The 16,519-nt window shown below is 24.5% G+C and overlaps 4 protein-coding genes across 5 annotated transcripts in view; 2 read left to right on the top strand and 2 right to left on the bottom strand.

The window, feature by feature from the left end:
- Window positions 1-2,287, top strand: part of LOC127291457 (uncharacterized) — a 32,170-nt gene extending 29,883 nt beyond the window's left edge. The window contains exons 2-3 of the mRNA XM_051320609.1: window positions 773-949; window positions 1,256-2,287. Of these exons, the coding sequence (XP_051176566.1) occupies window positions 773-949; window positions 1,256-1,342 (264 nt within the window). The 3' untranslated portion in view covers window positions 1,343-2,287. The remainder of the gene's footprint in view (window positions 1-772; window positions 950-1,255) is intronic.
- The window catches only part of LOC127291459 (allatostatin C-like), a 107,940-nt gene extending 104,923 nt beyond the window's left edge, over window positions 1-3,017 (bottom strand). Inside the window, exon 1 of the mRNA XM_051320613.1 lies at window positions 2,951-3,017. The gene's annotated coding sequence lies outside the window, so the exon portion shown is untranslated. The remainder of the gene's footprint in view (window positions 1-2,950) is intronic.
- A 550-nt stretch (window positions 3,018-3,567) lies between these two features.
- On the top strand, window positions 3,568-8,524 carry LOC127291452 (probable RNA-binding protein 19). Its single transcript, XM_051320603.1, has 16 exons — window positions 3,568-3,732; window positions 3,840-4,044; window positions 4,181-4,344; window positions 4,420-4,611; window positions 4,742-4,976; window positions 5,077-5,280; window positions 5,375-5,569; window positions 5,665-5,804; window positions 5,877-6,002; window positions 6,104-6,239; window positions 6,361-6,698; window positions 6,888-7,090; window positions 7,278-7,394; window positions 7,575-7,680; window positions 7,764-7,887; window positions 8,046-8,524. The coding sequence occupies exons 1-16, from the start codon at window positions 3,697-3,699 to the stop codon at window positions 8,123-8,125; spliced, it is 2,601 nt and encodes an 866-aa protein (XP_051176560.1). The 5' UTR covers window positions 3,568-3,696; the 3' UTR covers window positions 8,126-8,524.
- Window positions 8,211-16,449, bottom strand: LOC127291454 (6-phosphofructo-2-kinase/fructose-2,6-bisphosphatase 2). 2 transcript variants are annotated; one of them, XM_051320605.1, is made up of 6 exons: window positions 15,902-16,449; window positions 12,720-13,147; window positions 12,039-12,512; window positions 11,644-11,878; window positions 11,096-11,223; window positions 8,211-9,291 (listed from the first exon to the last, which is right to left on the bottom strand). In XM_051320605.1, exons 1-6 carry the CDS (start codon window positions 15,978-15,980, stop codon window positions 9,235-9,237), a joined length of 1,401 nt encoding a protein of 466 aa, XP_051176562.1. In that variant the 5' UTR covers window positions 15,981-16,449; the 3' UTR covers window positions 8,211-9,234. The 2 variants fall into 2 exon arrangements, with proteins under 2 accessions (XP_051176562.1, XP_051176563.1); XM_051320606.1 differs by lacking the exon at window positions 8,211-9,291 and adding an exon at window positions 9,666-10,395.
- Between the last annotated feature and the right edge of the window lie 70 nt (window positions 16,450-16,519).

Raw genomic sequence — 16,519 nt, 5'->3', positions numbered from 1 at the left:
AAAGTAATATTATCTCTATAATGTAAAATATTACATTTATCTGAAAATCAATAAAAAAAACTGTTACTTTGAAGAAAGTAAAATAATCAAAAAAGTTTGTTTAAACAAATATATATTAACTAAATTGTTTACTATTAAGAAATAAAATATTTTCTAAAAGATTCTTATCTGAAAAAATATATTAAAAAAATAAAAAAATATATATGCGTATTTATCCATCATTTTTTAGTGTGTATTTTTATAGTGATAATATCATATAATTTCTTTTCAAATAATCAAATAATATTTCTTATATAGTATCATATAAAAAAAAAACAATATATTTTCATTGCGATAATTTTTTTCTTTTAAGTTAAGTAAAAAAAATAATTGATGATTATAATTCTCTCCTGATTTTCTCCGAGCAGCACAAGATTTATAAACAAGAAGCTTATGAAGAACTTGTCTGACTATACTTTTGTTGTAAAATTTCATTAAATATGAATTTAAAGAAGTTACGAGTACACAAGGTACAAGTTTGAAAAATTTCTAAGAAACAAGAAGTAAATTGTTTCAAATTTTTTCCTATTATTTTTATAAATAATGTTTACAATTCTATAATAATTATAGATTGTATTATTTTATTAAATTCTAGTGTATAAAAAAAAAATATTGCAAAAAAGGTTTAAGCGCTCACTTAAATTTTTGAAAACTCTCTTTTTGTTCCGAAATATTTGAACAAAAATCAAATTCTTTCGTTTATTTTATTTTTTTTTTTTGTTTTTTTTTACAGAAACCAATGCAGAAAAGAGCAGCACTTTTGCTCGACAGACTGATGATTGCATTGCAAAAAGCTATTGAAAATGAAGATTCAGTGGGTGGAGGATCGAGTGGGAAATATTACGTGAAGTCTGGAAATCAACTAAGGGAAAGTACCAGGCAAAATATTCCCCTGACAGATGAAAAAACGGTATGAATCGAAAAGTTAAAAAGTTCTTTTTTAAATTCACAAAATTCGATATTAAAATCAAGAAAACTTATAAATTTTCAAACGTTTATAGAAAAAAAAAATTTTATTAGTTATAATGTTTGGTATATACACCCGCAGAGAAATGTTTCATTTGAAAATAATATATTTGAGTTAAAAATAAAGGTAAATTTTTCTCAATTTTTCATTTTATTTTAAACGTAAATATAAAAAAATATTTTTTATAAATATTTTTTTCTTATCAAATAATTAAATTTTATTTTTAAAAATAAAAAAAATAATTTTCAGATGGATCTTCAACGCAGAGGACAAGCAAAAGGTCGAGTTTATTGGCGTTGTTACTTTAATGCAGTGACATGTTTCAGAAGGAAGTGATTTTATTTTCCGATCAAGACTTTATCTTTACTATAGGTTCCAACTGCATATAAAAAAAAAAAAAAAAAAAAGTTTCACCGCAAAATGTCAGTGTGTTACAAAAAAAAATTATCTACGAGAAAAATTACATTTCCTCTGTTATATACTTGAATCAAAATTTATCTTAAAGAAAAAGAATATCAAATTCTTTTTTAAAAAAAAATCTCGTAGGGCTTAATATGTAATTATTCTGTGAAACTTGTTTCAAAAAAAAAAAATATATATTTTTCTTTTTTTGCACATTTCACAAGAAACTGAAAATTATTTTGTAAAAATTACGACTGAACTGAGTTTTTATAACTCTCGTAAATTAAATTATATAATTAAACACTAAAAAATTAATCTATATAATTATAAATATCTTTTCATATAAAATATATATCTGAAAGATTTACTCTGTTATATATATATATTATAATTAATGTTATTATACTTTTAAGTATATAAGAAACAAATTTATTTTTACAATTGAAATTATTTAGAATAAAAATACGCATTGATATTATGTGAATTGTATACACATACGTTAAAAAATGATTGGTAAAATGAATAATCCACCATAATATTTACAGAATGATCATTATGCATGTCAAATAGTGCCAAAGAAAAAAAAAAGAAAACCAAACAAAAATTTTACAAATAATTTCAATTGCCATATAGAAAAAAATAAACCAAACATTTAATTATTACACTTTGAGAATATTTCCTGTTACACAATTAATTAAGTGTTAAATTTTTTAATATATATAAGAAAAATATTCACATGAATTTACACAATTTTAGAATTATGTTAAAAAAAAAAAATTATTGCTTCTTGTACCGCAACAGTATTTTCTTATCCTTGTGTACCTGATTTTTCTGTATAATAAATCTACACTTCGAATAAATTACTTATTCTCTCCTCTATATTTATATTTTTTGTTTTATATATACATTTTATTATTTAAAATTTGATTATTATATTTTAACAATAAAAAATGGAAAAAATACTTTAAAAAATCAAATTCGTATTTTACGTTTTTGTACATATTCATATATGTATGTGAATTAATATTATAGATATCAAAGGAGAATATTCGATTTTGTGAAGCTAAGACAATTAAATTATTGTCCCAAGTTATTCTATTGTTAGTTGCAATGTTACATGATAAGATGATGAACGTGAAAGACTGGAAAACTTAGAAATGATATAATGTCAGAACTATTGATTGCAGAAATTCAATATATCAGTGATAGAAAAAAAAAACAAATTGCTTATGTTGAAATAGGCAAACAGATATAGATTAATTTTAACTTTACTGTTTAGGTGAGATAAAATTTAATTTAAATATAATTAATAATTTTATTAATTCTCATTTTATTTCTAATTAAATTTACAACTAAAATTGTAGAAGTGAAATTATACAGTAAACTATCACTAAATAATTCAATAAATTATGCTTACAACATAATTATTAAGAGAAAAAGTTAAAATTAAAAATAGAAAATTTTATAGGTTACATTTATTTTGACACGTTTTAATAAATTTTCATTTTAATAATAAAATTCATAATATAGATTATATGTTACCTTATTCGGTTGCGAATTAGTCGTTTCATCAACATCGAATAAACACTTATTACACTATAGATTTACAAAAAGAATACAGAGTTAAAAGAAAATGTTGCAGATTACCGTTGAATTCAAAACGAAAACAAAATATAGACGAAGTTTATATATTTCCAACAACGAAAGTTTCCACGATATTTAAGTAATTTTCGTAATTTTGGAAATTTATAAGAACTTTTTAAAATAATTAACACGCGGTAATAATAACAATCTTTAGAAAATAATATCTCATCATGATTTATTAAATTCTTTAGTTATAAAGCGCAAAAAAAATTATATTTCAATTATAATACTTTTCCGCGATTCGCGCCACTAGTAAAGTTAGGTTATGTTTTGTCGAAGAAATTTCTCGCGGTAAACAAAACTAATTACGATTTATAAAACATTTAACCAATTTAGAGAAACCGTTAAATTAATTTTAGCGACTTAATTAATTTGTATACATATATATGACATATTTTAAACACAAATTTTACATTTTAAAAAATGATTTTAACTTGAAACTACCTTGAAAGAAACTGCAATTTTAATCATAAAACTTTTAATAACTGAAGTTGTCTGTATACTAAAAACGATACTATCGAATTCAATTATTTCGATTGTAGACGACTTCAATTGGTTTACTTGCAACACGTGTTTATAAAAAAGTAATTTCCTTCTGCTATTGTTTACAATTAGATTATTGTAATTTTTTTAAATAATGCACAATGTCTCGTTTAATTGTAAAAAATTTACCGAAATCTGTAAGTAACCTTTAATAACAATATATGTATTTCTGACAATTATCACAAATAAATTTGACTTAACCTATAAATTGTATGTATGAACTTTTTTTTATTTAATTCGACAGATTACGGAAGATAAATTAAAAGAACATTTTAGTAAAAAGGGAAAAATTACTGATGTTCAGCTTAAATATACAAAAGAGGGAATATTTCGTAGATTTTGCTTTATTGGATACAAAACTGAAGAAGAGGCACAAAATGCTGTTGACTATTTTAATCAAACTTATATTGACACATCAAAAATATCCGTTGAATTATGTGCCAAACTAGGTAAAAACATTTTTTGTCTTTATTATTTATTTATTAGTTTTATTAGAGTTATTGTTAAAATGTTTAGAAAAATATTTCTTGAAATTATTAATTTTTGTCATTTGCTCCTTAATTATTCATCTTTAAACTATTTTAGGCGATTCTTCGAAACCAAAATCTTGGAGTAAATATGCAATAGATAGTTCAGCTCACGAGAATCTTACGGGTAAAACTGTTAAAGCAGATGAAGAAATTCCAGTTAAAAAGGAAAAGAAGAAGAAAAAAGAAAAAAACAAAGAACTTAAAGAAATAATTGAAAAGGTAATGTTTTACAATTCAATTAAGAAATAATAGATTTTAAATTAAATTAATAAAATAATAATAATAATTTTTCAGCATAAAGACGATCCTTTATTTAACGAATTTTTGGAAAGTCATTCTGGTAAAACAGCTAAACAAGTGTGGAGTAATGAAGCACAAAAATTACTCGATGAAGAAAATAAAAGTGATGAGAGTGATAGTGAAACTGAAGAAATTAATTCAAAAAAAGTTGAGGAAAAAGAGACCGAGAAAAAACTTGATTTCGAGGTATAAAAAATATATATTTTTTTTTTAAATTAAAATAATAATTGTTATTCTTATATAAAATATCGACTATTATTTTATTAAATTAAAGTTTTTACTATTTTATTAAATTATTGATAAACTTGTTTAACAGGTTTTTGGAGCACTGAAAAAGGCAAAGGAACCGAAGAAAGAACTTGTTAAATTTTTTACAGTTAAATTACGCGGTTTAGGCTGTAATCATAAAAAGAAGGATTTGAAGCAATTTTTCAAACCATTGAAACCAAAATCAATACGAGTGCCTCAAAAAATAAAAGGTATCGCTTATGTTGGTTTTAAAACTGAGAAACATATGAAGCAGGCGTTGAGCAAGCACAAAAGCTTTTTAGGTAAGTTTTAAGTAAAACTAATTGAAAAGTAGATTAGATTATTTAATTTTTTAATGTATATTTTGTGTTTTTAAAATTAAAAGTATTCTTTAATCGACAGATGGAAAACAAATATTCATAGTTAAATACGAACAGAAAGAGAATCAGAGAGAGAATGAAAATAAAAGTGTGGATATGAAATGGAAAAAGCAGAGTGACGCTCTTGCTAATGAAGAAACAATAGCAGAATCCGGAAGAATGTTTCTGAGAAATTTATCTTATACAACAACTGAAGACGATGTCACTAAACTATTTGAAAAATATGGTAAAATTATAAATTGAAATTTTTGTAATTTTATTCTATTTTTGTTTTTTAATTAATATTTTTTTTTTAAATTCATTGTTTAATTCTTTTCTAGGTCCACTAACTGAGGTAAATTTACCAGTGGATAGAATAAGTAGAAAATCCAAAGGATTTGGAACTGTAACTTTCATGATGCCAGAACACGCAGTAAAAGCGTATACAGAATTAGATGGTTCAATTTTAAATGGTAGAATGTTACATATCTTACCTGGAAAAGCAAAAGAATCGCCTGAAGATTTACTTCAAAATGGCAAGTTTTTTTTCGATAATAATTAATTTATTTAAAAAATGTAAATTTATTATTATTAGGAAAATTATTAATTGTCTTAATATTTGTCACACTAGAAAATCTAAGCTACAAAGATAAAAAAGCTTTAAAAGAAAAAGCTACTGCTGGTTCATCTCACAATTGGAATACTCTTTTCTTGGGAACTGACGCTGTTGCTGAAGCAATGGCTGCAACTTACAATACAACGAAAGAAAAAGTATTTTTTCTCTTTATTAATTTTCATGGCTTGTACGACTTTTTTTGTTAAATTAATTAATTTTATTAATAGATTCTCGAAGATGAATCGAAAGGAATAAGTACAGCAGTTCGACTAGCTTTAGGAGAAACACAAATCGTCGAGAGGACAAAAAAATTTTTAGAAGAAAATGACGTTTGTATAGATGCATTTAATCAGGTATAGAAATTAATTTTTCAATTCCAATCATTATTTTGCATTTATTTTTTAATTTATTAATTTGTAGAAAGTAAAATAAATTTATAAATAATTTACTGTAGCCCCCGAAGAAGAGATCAAAGACTGTGATACTTGTAAAGAATTTACCTGCAAAAACACAACAAAATGAAATTTTAGAAATGTTCTCAAAACACGGTGAAGTTGGACGTGTTATTTTACCACCTGCAGGAATCACGGGTTAGTAAAATTAATAACAATAATTGTCTTTTATAACCAAATATGATAATTTTAGAAAAATTAAATATTTCCATTTTTATGAAACATTGTATATTGAAATTATATATATTTTTTTTTAAAGCGATAGTCGAATTTTTTGAACCATCGGAAGCACGAATAGCATTTACAAGATTGGCATACACAAAATTTAAAAGTTTACCCCTTTATCTGGAATGGGCGCCTGACAATAGTTTTGCTAATGATCTCCAGAAAAAAGAATCATCTTCTTCAAAGAAAATACAGGAAAATAAATCTAATGAAAATGAAAAGAAAACAGTAAAAAACGAAACCGAAATTAAGGAAGAAGTGAAGAAAACAGATGATGATGACGATGACGATGATGAAGATGAACCAGAGCCCGATACTACGTTGTTTGTTAAAAATTTGAATTTTTCGACGACTGACGAAGATATGAAAAACGTAATTTTTAATTTTTCTAACTAATTTTTGAATATTCAATCTTAAATAGAATATTAATTTTCAATTTCTAAATATATTATGATTTTTTTATTTTATTTATAAACACTTTTATTATATTTTATTCATTATTATTATCATTATTTTACATTTTAATTAATTTACGGTTTAATGAAAAATCTCTTTTGGCAGCACTTTAAACGTTGTGGTTTACTTCACTATGCAACGGTTGCCACCAAGAAAGATCCGAAAAATCCCAGTACAAAATTATCGATGGGTTATGGTTTTGTCAGATATAAATATAAAATTCATGCTGAACGAGCTTTGAAAGAATTGCAGATGACTGATTTAAATGGAAAGACAATCGAATTAAAAAGATCCGAAAGAACATTACAGTAAGTGTTTATGAATCAATTTAATTTAAAAATTCTAAATTAATTGTGAATTTCTTTTTTATGAAAATTATCAATTCTAATCCTATGAAATGAAATATTGCAAATGAATACATACATTGATTATTTTTGTTAAGAAAAAAAGTGTCATCGGGTTATTGAATCTATGATTTGTTTCTGTTCTAATTAGGTCAGATTTGCAGGTAGCGAAAAAAAGTGCAAAAATCACTCAACAAACTGGAACTAAAATTTTAGTGAGAAATATTCCCTTTCAAGCCAATGCTAATGAAATTACACAATTGTTCAAGTAAGAAATTTTCATTGTTTAAAAATAATTGAAACAAAATATAGAGAATTATAAATTTTTCTTTTTTTTTAAATATATTTTTAATGTTTTAGTTTTGTTTCGAATTTGAATTAAATTTAATTTTAATCAATTTACTTAATATATCTATATTTTTTTAATGAATATTTTGAAATATTTTAGAGTATTTGGCGATTTGAAAGCTGTGAGATTGCCAAAAAAATTAGTTGGAAATGAAAAACATCGTGGATTTGCTTTCGTTGAATATTCCACAAAGAAAGATGCTAAAGTAAGTTAAAAATATTATGCATTTTTTTTTTTTTTTTTTTTTAATTTAAAATAATATATTTTTATTATTATTTTTTTTATTAGGTGGCATTTAAAGCTTTATGTCAAAGTACACATTTGTATGGACGACGTTTAGTTCTTGAATGGGCACAAAAAGAAGAAGCGATCGACGATATTCGTAAACGAACCGCAAGACATTTCCACGAAGGTAATTTTAAAATTGTTTAATTAAAAATTTATTTTATATTATAATTATTATATTTTTTATTATTATTTATTAATTGATTCAACGATTTTTTAATACATTTATTAATTTTATAAAGTTATTGTTTATAAAATTTTCTTCAAATTTTTTTTAATTTACAGATCAATCTAATAAACGATCAAAGAAAGGTGTGGTAGATGTTGAAGCTATGGGTCTAGAGGAAAAAATTGAAGAAGATTGAATTTTTGTTAAATAGTTTTAAAATATGCGATAAAGAAAGTCATAGAACGAATCAAAAAGAGGTACTGAAAAAATTTGCTATCTAATGAATAAAAATAGTTTATTTAAGTATCTCGTAACAATTGTATGTATAAGAATTTATTGAGATTTTTTTTACATTAAGATTATTCGGTTGATCAGAGGAAAAAAAAATGTCAATATTAATAATTGTTTTTTTTTTTTTTTTTTAATTGTAAATATTAAAGATATTCATAATATGAATGGCAGACATTTACGTAAAAGAGCAATTATTTATTGGCCCTTGAGAAGAAATCGGTAACATTCAAGGTCGGATATAAAGATTATTATTATTATTTATATAAAGATACGAAGAATATAGATTGAAATTGGACAAAATCTATTTATAATCTATTTATATTTAATTTAAAACTTTCCTTTCTTTGAGTTGTCAATTTTTTTTAAGTATCAAAAAGTGTTTGGAACACGGCATACTCATTTTCAAAGAAAATAAGTTTAGAAAAACTAAGTTTTAATTTTCTTTTCTTTGTTTTTATTTATTACTTTGATTTATACTTTGAATTCTAAATAATTATAGTCTAAGTCTCAGCGCGTTGTTGGAAGCAACAAACTGAAATAAAACAACCCAATTCCATAAAAATCACAGTCTCTTATGCAGCGGATTAATTATTATTTATACTTTTCTTTTATCGAGAAGGAGCAAATTTTTTTTAGAAAATGCCTATAGGAAATAGTTTGTTTTTTTCGTACACATACGTATATATATGTTTTTTTCACGAAATCAAAAAAAGACTCCGGTTTTCTTTTTTTTTTTTTTTTTTTCTTTTACGAAGCGCAGAACCATCTCTTCATTTGTCCGGCGGTGGCAAGGCGAAAATTGATTATGACTTTTTGTTTGATTCGTTGACAATAACTATTTTATTCACGGAGATTTTTTTTTTTTTAAGAGGGTGACAAAACGAGTAGAAAATAGTCGGCACCTCAATATTCATTTCGTATTCATGTTCGCGAAGGCAAATCAGCAGCTGTCCGAAAGAAAACACTGCTTCATTATTTTCAAACAAAGCGGCTAATGATGATAAACAATTGTTATCACGTGTGAAGATTTTTCCCTTTTCTCCTGAAGCGCTCCTCTAGATATCCGGGTATCTGAAAATAGTTTTAAAAAATTTGATATTACAGCTATTTAGTAAAGTAATTTTGTCTCAAATGAAATATTCGATAAAAGAAAAAAAAGGAAAACAAAATAAAGCAACGAGTTTCTTCTTGATGGTTTGTCAGAAAATAATTTTGTTCACATCTCATTAAAGTCGAAATACTTAATTAAATTTAATAACACAATACACTTAATTATCAAAGGAATAAAAAATTGGAAAATATTTACAGCTAAAAGAGAAAAGAAATAATGAAATACAATAGTTATTATTCATTAATTCGTAGTTAATGAACAGGTATTGATGATAGGTAATGTGACGATTCAAACAAATATTAATAACAAAATTTAGTATCAATTCACTTTATTGTTACTTTTTATTTACTCTTGTTATCATTATTATTCATATTATTATTATTATTAAAATTTTGATTATTATTATTGTTAGTAAACGATAATTTTTAAGGGTCACAATTTAAGATTCTCTTTTTTATTTGACCCGAATTTAAAACCAATCCCTTTAATTAATAAATATAAGTTCTTTAAAAATGCACTTTAAAATACATATTGTATATAAATGATATGTATAATAAGTCTCTTGACCTCCACCAATCATAATTATTGTACGTTGCTATTGTTAATAATTTATATAACATAATTCTTTTTTTTTGCGATGATTTATCGTTGATTTCGAATAAAATGTATATATAAGATATAGAAAAATTACAATAGAAAATATAAACAGACGTAATATTGTCATAAAAAGCTCAGGTACTTGGATTGCATACACAATAAATGGGTTTTTTTTGTACTATATAAAAACTTTTTACGGACAGGAAGACATCTTACGATACCAGACCGCAGAAAAGTAAGCCTCTTTTTTGTACTCAGACATGTAAATAAATTGTTACCAACGTTTAATTTATATAAATTTAGACTAAAACAATTTTTGATGCACATTATATAAACATCGACTTGACATTCGTTTTAGTTTGTTTATTATTATTTTTTAAATTTCTTTTTTTTTCCTCTTATTGAAGTATTAATTCAGTTGGTTTCTCTTTCTCTCTTGCTCTCTCTCTTTCAACGTTAATAATTTACTGTAATATTATTTACACTAGGTGTTAGACACAAAACGATAATAATAATAATAATTGAGGAGAATCGAAATAAAAATTAATCAATTAAGTTTAAAACAAAAAATAACTTGAATTAATTTTTAATTTAATTGAAATTGATTAAAAAAATTATTAAGTTTAAAAGAATTTGATTTTTAATTGAATTTTAATAAATTTAAAATTAATTTTATTAAAAATTCTAAATGAAATGAAATAAAAATAAAAAATTTCCACGATTAGTTGTTTTATCTAGAATACAAAAATAATAATTTGCTTTGCAATTGATAACACGTAACAAAAAAAAAAAAGAAAAAAGTAATAAAATTTGATGTCAGTTCGCGTTTCTGATGCCTCTCAATTATTCTTGACAAGTTTTGATAGTGATAAATATTTTCTAGCGATTCATGCATGATTCTTTTTTTTTTAAATAAATAAAAAAAGAAAAAAAGAAGAGATTAGTGCCATTAACAAGCTACAAATTTCGATGTTGCACAAAGTGATAAAAAGCATTTCTGTCACATTGTTGGTGTAAGTTAGCCATGAAAAGTACATGAACATTTACGTAACTACTAAAATCAATCAATATAGCTCTGGCATTCAAAAACTAAGGAAAAACATTTTTTTTTTTCTATTTTTAGGTTTTTTCAAGGCAAAAGTTTCGTATTAGGATCTAAGCTTCTACCTTTGGTTTTGCTCGATGTGTGTCGACTGCATCGATTGGTAGTCGAATATTTTCCACTTTGCAACCATAAGCCACTGGGGTTAATTTAATTATTGTATGTAGCGGTACTTGCAGATACGGTAGTTCATCTAAAAATACCAAAAAAAAAAAAACAGAAATGCTGTAAAACCACAAATCCAAACAAGTTTGTCTTGAAACTACATTTAAAACAAATTCAAAAAGCCTCTAAAAATAAATAAGATTCAAAAATTAGATTAAATCTATTTTCTGAAATTCAATTTTTTTTTCCAATTGATTTTTTTAAGCCTCAATATGATTATCCATGCATATTTGCCATAAACAATTTCTTATCTATTTCCGCTTTATTTCAACAGCATCATCAAGGTTAAATTATATAATCTAAACTATATTTAGTTAGTATTAAAAGCGAGGCTCGATTTTTATTTTATTTTATATAATTTTAATAAGAAACGATAGGAGAAATATTGAAGATACATTATTATTATTATTTTTATTATTATTAAATCAATGAAATTATATCTACTGACCTGCATTTTTGTCTAAAAAGTACGCAAGTAGACAACGCAAAACTGCCTGATGACTGACAACCAAAACATTACCCTGTCTCTCTAATTCCATAATCACTGGCTCTAAACGTGCTACCAAATCCTCGTAACTCTCTCCCCGTGGATATCGATAAGAAAATTTGTTTTGGTCCCTAGCTGCAAAATCTGTTGGATGTTTCTCCTCAATCTCCTCGTATGTCATCTCCTCACAGATGCCCTTCAATATTGAAAAACGATATACATTATTCACGACACAATAAATTTAAAAAATAAGTAAAAAAATTTTTTTTTTTTTTAATAAATAATAATAAACAATAAATTTGTAATTTTATTTTCATGTAGAATATAAAAATTAATACAATAAACAATAAACTCACAGCATCAATTTCATTTAGGGCTTTCCACCTTTCTTGTGGTGCTTTAACATCGGCTGCCGTTTGAATGGTTCGTTTTAGCCAACTGGTCCAAACGCGAAGCCCCTGAATATCTTGCTTAATAATATATTCGGACAATGCCTTTGCGTACAAACGTCCCCTATCACTGAGATCTGAATCGCCACCAATTCGTCCATCCAAATTCATAACACTTTCGCCATGCCTTGTAAGATAAATTGTGCGCGGAACAATGTGAATATTCATTAAATAATAAACTATCCGACTTTGTATATGGCCCTCGTGCTTATGAACAAGAACCTTTTCGCCGGTATTGTAAATTTTCATAAACGACAAATCACTCTCACGATTTTCATCTAATGGCTGATATTTCTCCTGATAATGTTCAATGCGAAGCATAAAATCCGCCAAGACTTCCTCCTTGTTCATATTCGCGTAATCTGGACTGCTCACCTTGACCTGCAATTTCAAAATCAATATGAAAATATACATCCTGCACTTTTCAGTTTTCATATAACTATACCAAATGTCATCTTTCTTTTCAAAATTTTCCAAATTTTGTTTTTACATATCTTATTTTCCAATATTTTTATTTTTTATTATTATAATAATTTTTGATAACATTTTTTTATTCTATTAAATTTTATAAAAAAAAAATTTACATACCTCCATAATATTCTGTTCGACAATTTCTGGATCGTTGCAAACGGATTCAACGAAAAAAAGTTTAAAGCCCATTTTAAGGACAACAATCTCGCGAATCATGTCCCGTCGATCGACAGTGGAATTTGTCGCATCAAAAACGGCAACCTCACCATCTCCAGACTCCAACCATTTGCATACATCTGTCAATGCATCGAGAGCACATTGTGTTCTAATTGCCATTGCCTTAATATTATCGGGACGAAAAAAATCATGACATTGATAGGCCGTTGTTGCATGCCTTCTATATTCTCCTAAATTGAAAACTTTTGTGCTAATACCAATCCAATTTAAATATCTGCACAGCTTCTTTGAGATGTAAGTCTTCCCTCTGGCTGGCAATCCCACCATTGCTATCACATGTGGCTTATTTACAAAATTGGCTCGTTCCCCTTAAAAGTGAGAAAAAAAAAAAATTTTTCCATTAAATTAATTTCAAAATTATGGAATTTAATTCAAATTCCACCAAAGATAGGAAAAAATAACAATACAATATATACATTCAATAGCCACTCGGAAAGAAAAATATTATCATCCACAAGTTCTGTCTTAAAAAGATGTTTTACTGTAAATAAAAAAAAAGCAGACAATTATTATAAAAAATTCTCTCTCGCAGAGGACAAAAAAAAATAATTAATCCTTTGGTTATTTTAAAAAAATTTTTATATAAATTAAAACTCAAATAAGCTTACGCATAAAATTGGAGATTCGTGGTTGTTTCGGGTGAGTGGCCATGACTTTATACAATAGGCACAAAATTTAATGTTTACCTATACGAGATAATTCAATGATAAGTCCAGTAATATCTATTACTTATCAATATTTCTTTAACATTCTTGGTCATGAATTATGGGGAAGAAAAAAATGCATGTCTCTTTTTTTTTGGACAGCAGTCGATAAATTAATTCCAAACATAAATATATATTAAACATAAAAAAAAGGAACTAAAAGAATTTTTTTTAAATAAAAAAAGTTTCACTAAAAAAATTGTTTTTAATTAATAATTAATTTTGTTCAAAAATTAAAAGAAGCTATAAGTAATAATATATCCATATTATTATATAATAAACTATTTAAATTAAGTATTAAAATAATAATTGAGTAAATTAAATTTATATATATATATATATATATTTTTTAAAACAAACATAAAATAATTGTCCAATTCTTGGAGATTCGAAAAATTTCTCAGATACCTAAATCATTTAAAAATTATTTTCTGCCAAACTAATCTACGCAACATGTGAGCAAATTCTTTCCGATAAATTATGAGTAATATACAATAATTCAAGGAATTTGATTAGAAAATAAAAGAGGCACTTTTTTTATACATTAAATTAATTTTTTCAAATTTTATAATAAATTAGGGAAAAAAATCGAAATAAATAAAATCGAAAGAGTAATTTTTTTAATAATTATTAATTGTTATTAATAAATAATTATTATTTATAAAAATTATTTTATTATTATTATTATTATTATTATTATTATAAACTGAAGAAAATTACCTTTACAGAAAAATAATTTTATGAAAGTTTCTTATTGAACAATTTTAAGTTTACTTTTTTCTTTCATTGCTGATAAACAAACTTTAAAGGAGTAAGTCAAGAATTTTAATGACATTAGGACAATTAAAGGAAATTTATTGTTTGTTTTTAAAGCATTTTAGATTGAGAATATTTCAAAAGGCAATAGTTCATTTGACAATCAAAGAATCAAAACTGGATCATTGCCAATCAACAATAAACTAGCTTTGTCTGGACAGAATTCACGTCTTGTAAATCCAATTGCCACCTAAATATCTAATCAATAATTTAGTTGTCATAACTTTTTTTTTATAAATCATAATACAGTAAAATATTTACATACAGCATGAAAATAATATTGAAAAGCATAAACTAACAATTTAAAATTCGAAAAAATATATAAATTTTGAATGTTATGTTCTAATCAATTAATTACAATTTTTTTTTTAATTATTTGATAGAAATGAAAAAAACTTTATCAATATTAAAATTTAAAAAAAAAATTAATTTTTTTTTACAGCAAAAATTTAGTTTAATAACATGCGTAATTTAAATAATAATTATTATATGCATTATAAAGCAAATATTAGACTTTGATAGTAAACAAAATTTAAAAAGAACAATGTGCATTATAAGAATTGAAAAACAATTTAGCATCGTTAGCATTATAAGATAAAGGTAATAAAAAATATGTTTTATATATGCGTTATTTTGCATTTCAGAGAAATAATGATGCATAACAAATGATATAACAAAATGAGCGCACGTGTTCATTTTTTATTTATTCGCTTCGCTTACTTCATAAAGTTCATAAATTTTCTTCATTACTCTATTATTTTCAAATAAATATATTTTTTTTTTTGAAATTCGAAGCATGTAACTACAGAAATAATTTTTTTAAAATATCTTCTGCTGAAGTAATAAAATTCAATTAGTAATTTTTTAATTTACGTTTAAACAAATTAAAAAACATAAAACTATACTTTGCTTAGTGAGACAACAATTAAGTAATTTATTTTTATTCTTTTTTCTTTTTAAATGTGAAATATCTATTATGATTTCGTAAATTTTAATATCTACTATTTTACATGAAATGTAACGCGTAATTATAAATAAAACAGTGACGCAGATTAAAATTCAGAAATATGTTGCAAAATTCAATACTCCTATACATTTAAATTCTCTCTGTATTCAAGAAATATGAGACTATCTCTTGAAAACAAATACATAAAACAATGGATGAAAGAATGAAGACAAAATACTAAAGATAAACAAGATTAAACATAAAAATATTGATTATAAAGCAGAATGAAACATTTTTTAATTATTTTTTGAAAATTTAATTTAAAAAATTTTAAATTACAGTAATATTGTTTTTTCTCAATTTGTCACGTTTAAAAATTATAAATTTTAATAAATATTCTTTATTAAATAATAAATAAAAATATATTTTCAGATAGAAAATAATATAAATATAATAGACACGTGGCATGTGTATATGAATCATGAAATTATTTTAAAGAACCAACATCAAAGTAAATAGAAATATCAAATCCATTGCAAGAAATTTTTTTTTTTTTTTGTTTATAACAAAACATGCTAAAATAAACAATTGCTTACCTCTAATTGGAAACGGTTTTGTCTGAATTGTATCCGATGTTGGTGGTGTGTACTGCATATCGATTGTTTTACTCGTCATAATTTATATGTGCTTGGAAGATTTCTCTCTTTGAAAAAAAAAAGTATTTTATTTTCGGAGTAGGTCAAAAATAGTTTTCCACTATGAATAATCCAACGAAGACTTATGATTTTTAATTGTTGTCAAATCACATATATATAGATTGACAATAGATAATTCTATTGTTGACTTTCTTTTTGAGATTCTAAAAGTACACTTTTATCACTATCGACAAAATAGAAAATAAAAGATACTTGTCACATTCATAAACTCGTGAATGTCATATTTGAAGACATTTAAACCATTCGTGTAGAACGAATGTTTGCCAGCAAAGACACACGTAATTTGGCAATTTTATAAAGAAGACAAAAAATTACGACAAGTTCGCACTTGCATCTAAAAGTCAACTAAAGAGTCCAAAGTTTAATTTAAACCTTGAACAAATATTGTAAAATCAAGAACGAGTGGGGAAAAACGACGAAAGCTTCCACCCAATTCAGAAGCTTCATCGACGATCACGCGACCCTTTGTATTTTCAGACCTGTATACACTATTTTCAT

Source organism: Leptopilina boulardi, unplaced genomic scaffold, assembly GCF_019393585.1.
Source record: "Leptopilina boulardi isolate dan_hultmark-lab unplaced genomic scaffold, ZJU_Lbou_2.1 LbouV2_137, whole genome shotgun sequence".
NCBI classification, from domain to species: domain Eukaryota; kingdom Metazoa; phylum Arthropoda; class Insecta; order Hymenoptera; family Figitidae; genus Leptopilina; species Leptopilina boulardi.
Note: the sequence above shows the minus strand (reverse complement) of the source record. Positions and strands in the feature narration are given on the sequence as shown.

What these genes read in the sequence shown, in the direction of transcription:
- LOC127291454 (XM_051320605.1), bottom strand. Translation starts at nt 15,980, where the DNA reads ATGACGAGTAAAACAATCGATATGCAGTACACACCACCAACATCGGAT. An exon ending in TCGAACAGAATATTATGGAG is followed by an intron (nt 12,513 to 12,719) that starts GTATGTAAATTT and finishes TTGAAATTGCAG; the next exon opens with GTCAAGGTGAGCAGTCCAGA. An exon ending in CACATCGAGCAAAACCAAAG is followed by an intron (nt 9,292 to 11,095) that starts GTAGAAGCTTAG and finishes AACTATTTTCAG; the next exon opens with ATACCCGGATATCTAGAGGA.
- LOC127291452 (XM_051320603.1), top strand. Translation starts at nt 3,697, where the DNA reads ATGTCTCGTTTAATTGTAAAAAATTTACCGAAATCT. An exon ending in TTAAAGAAATAATTGAAAAG is followed by an intron (nt 4,345 to 4,419) that starts GTAATGTTTTAC and finishes ATAATTTTTCAG; the next exon opens with CATAAAGACGATCCTTTATT. An exon ending in GTATAGATGCATTTAATCAG is followed by an intron (nt 6,003 to 6,103) that starts GTATAGAAATTA and finishes AATTTACTGTAG; the next exon opens with CCCCCGAAGAAGAGATCAAA.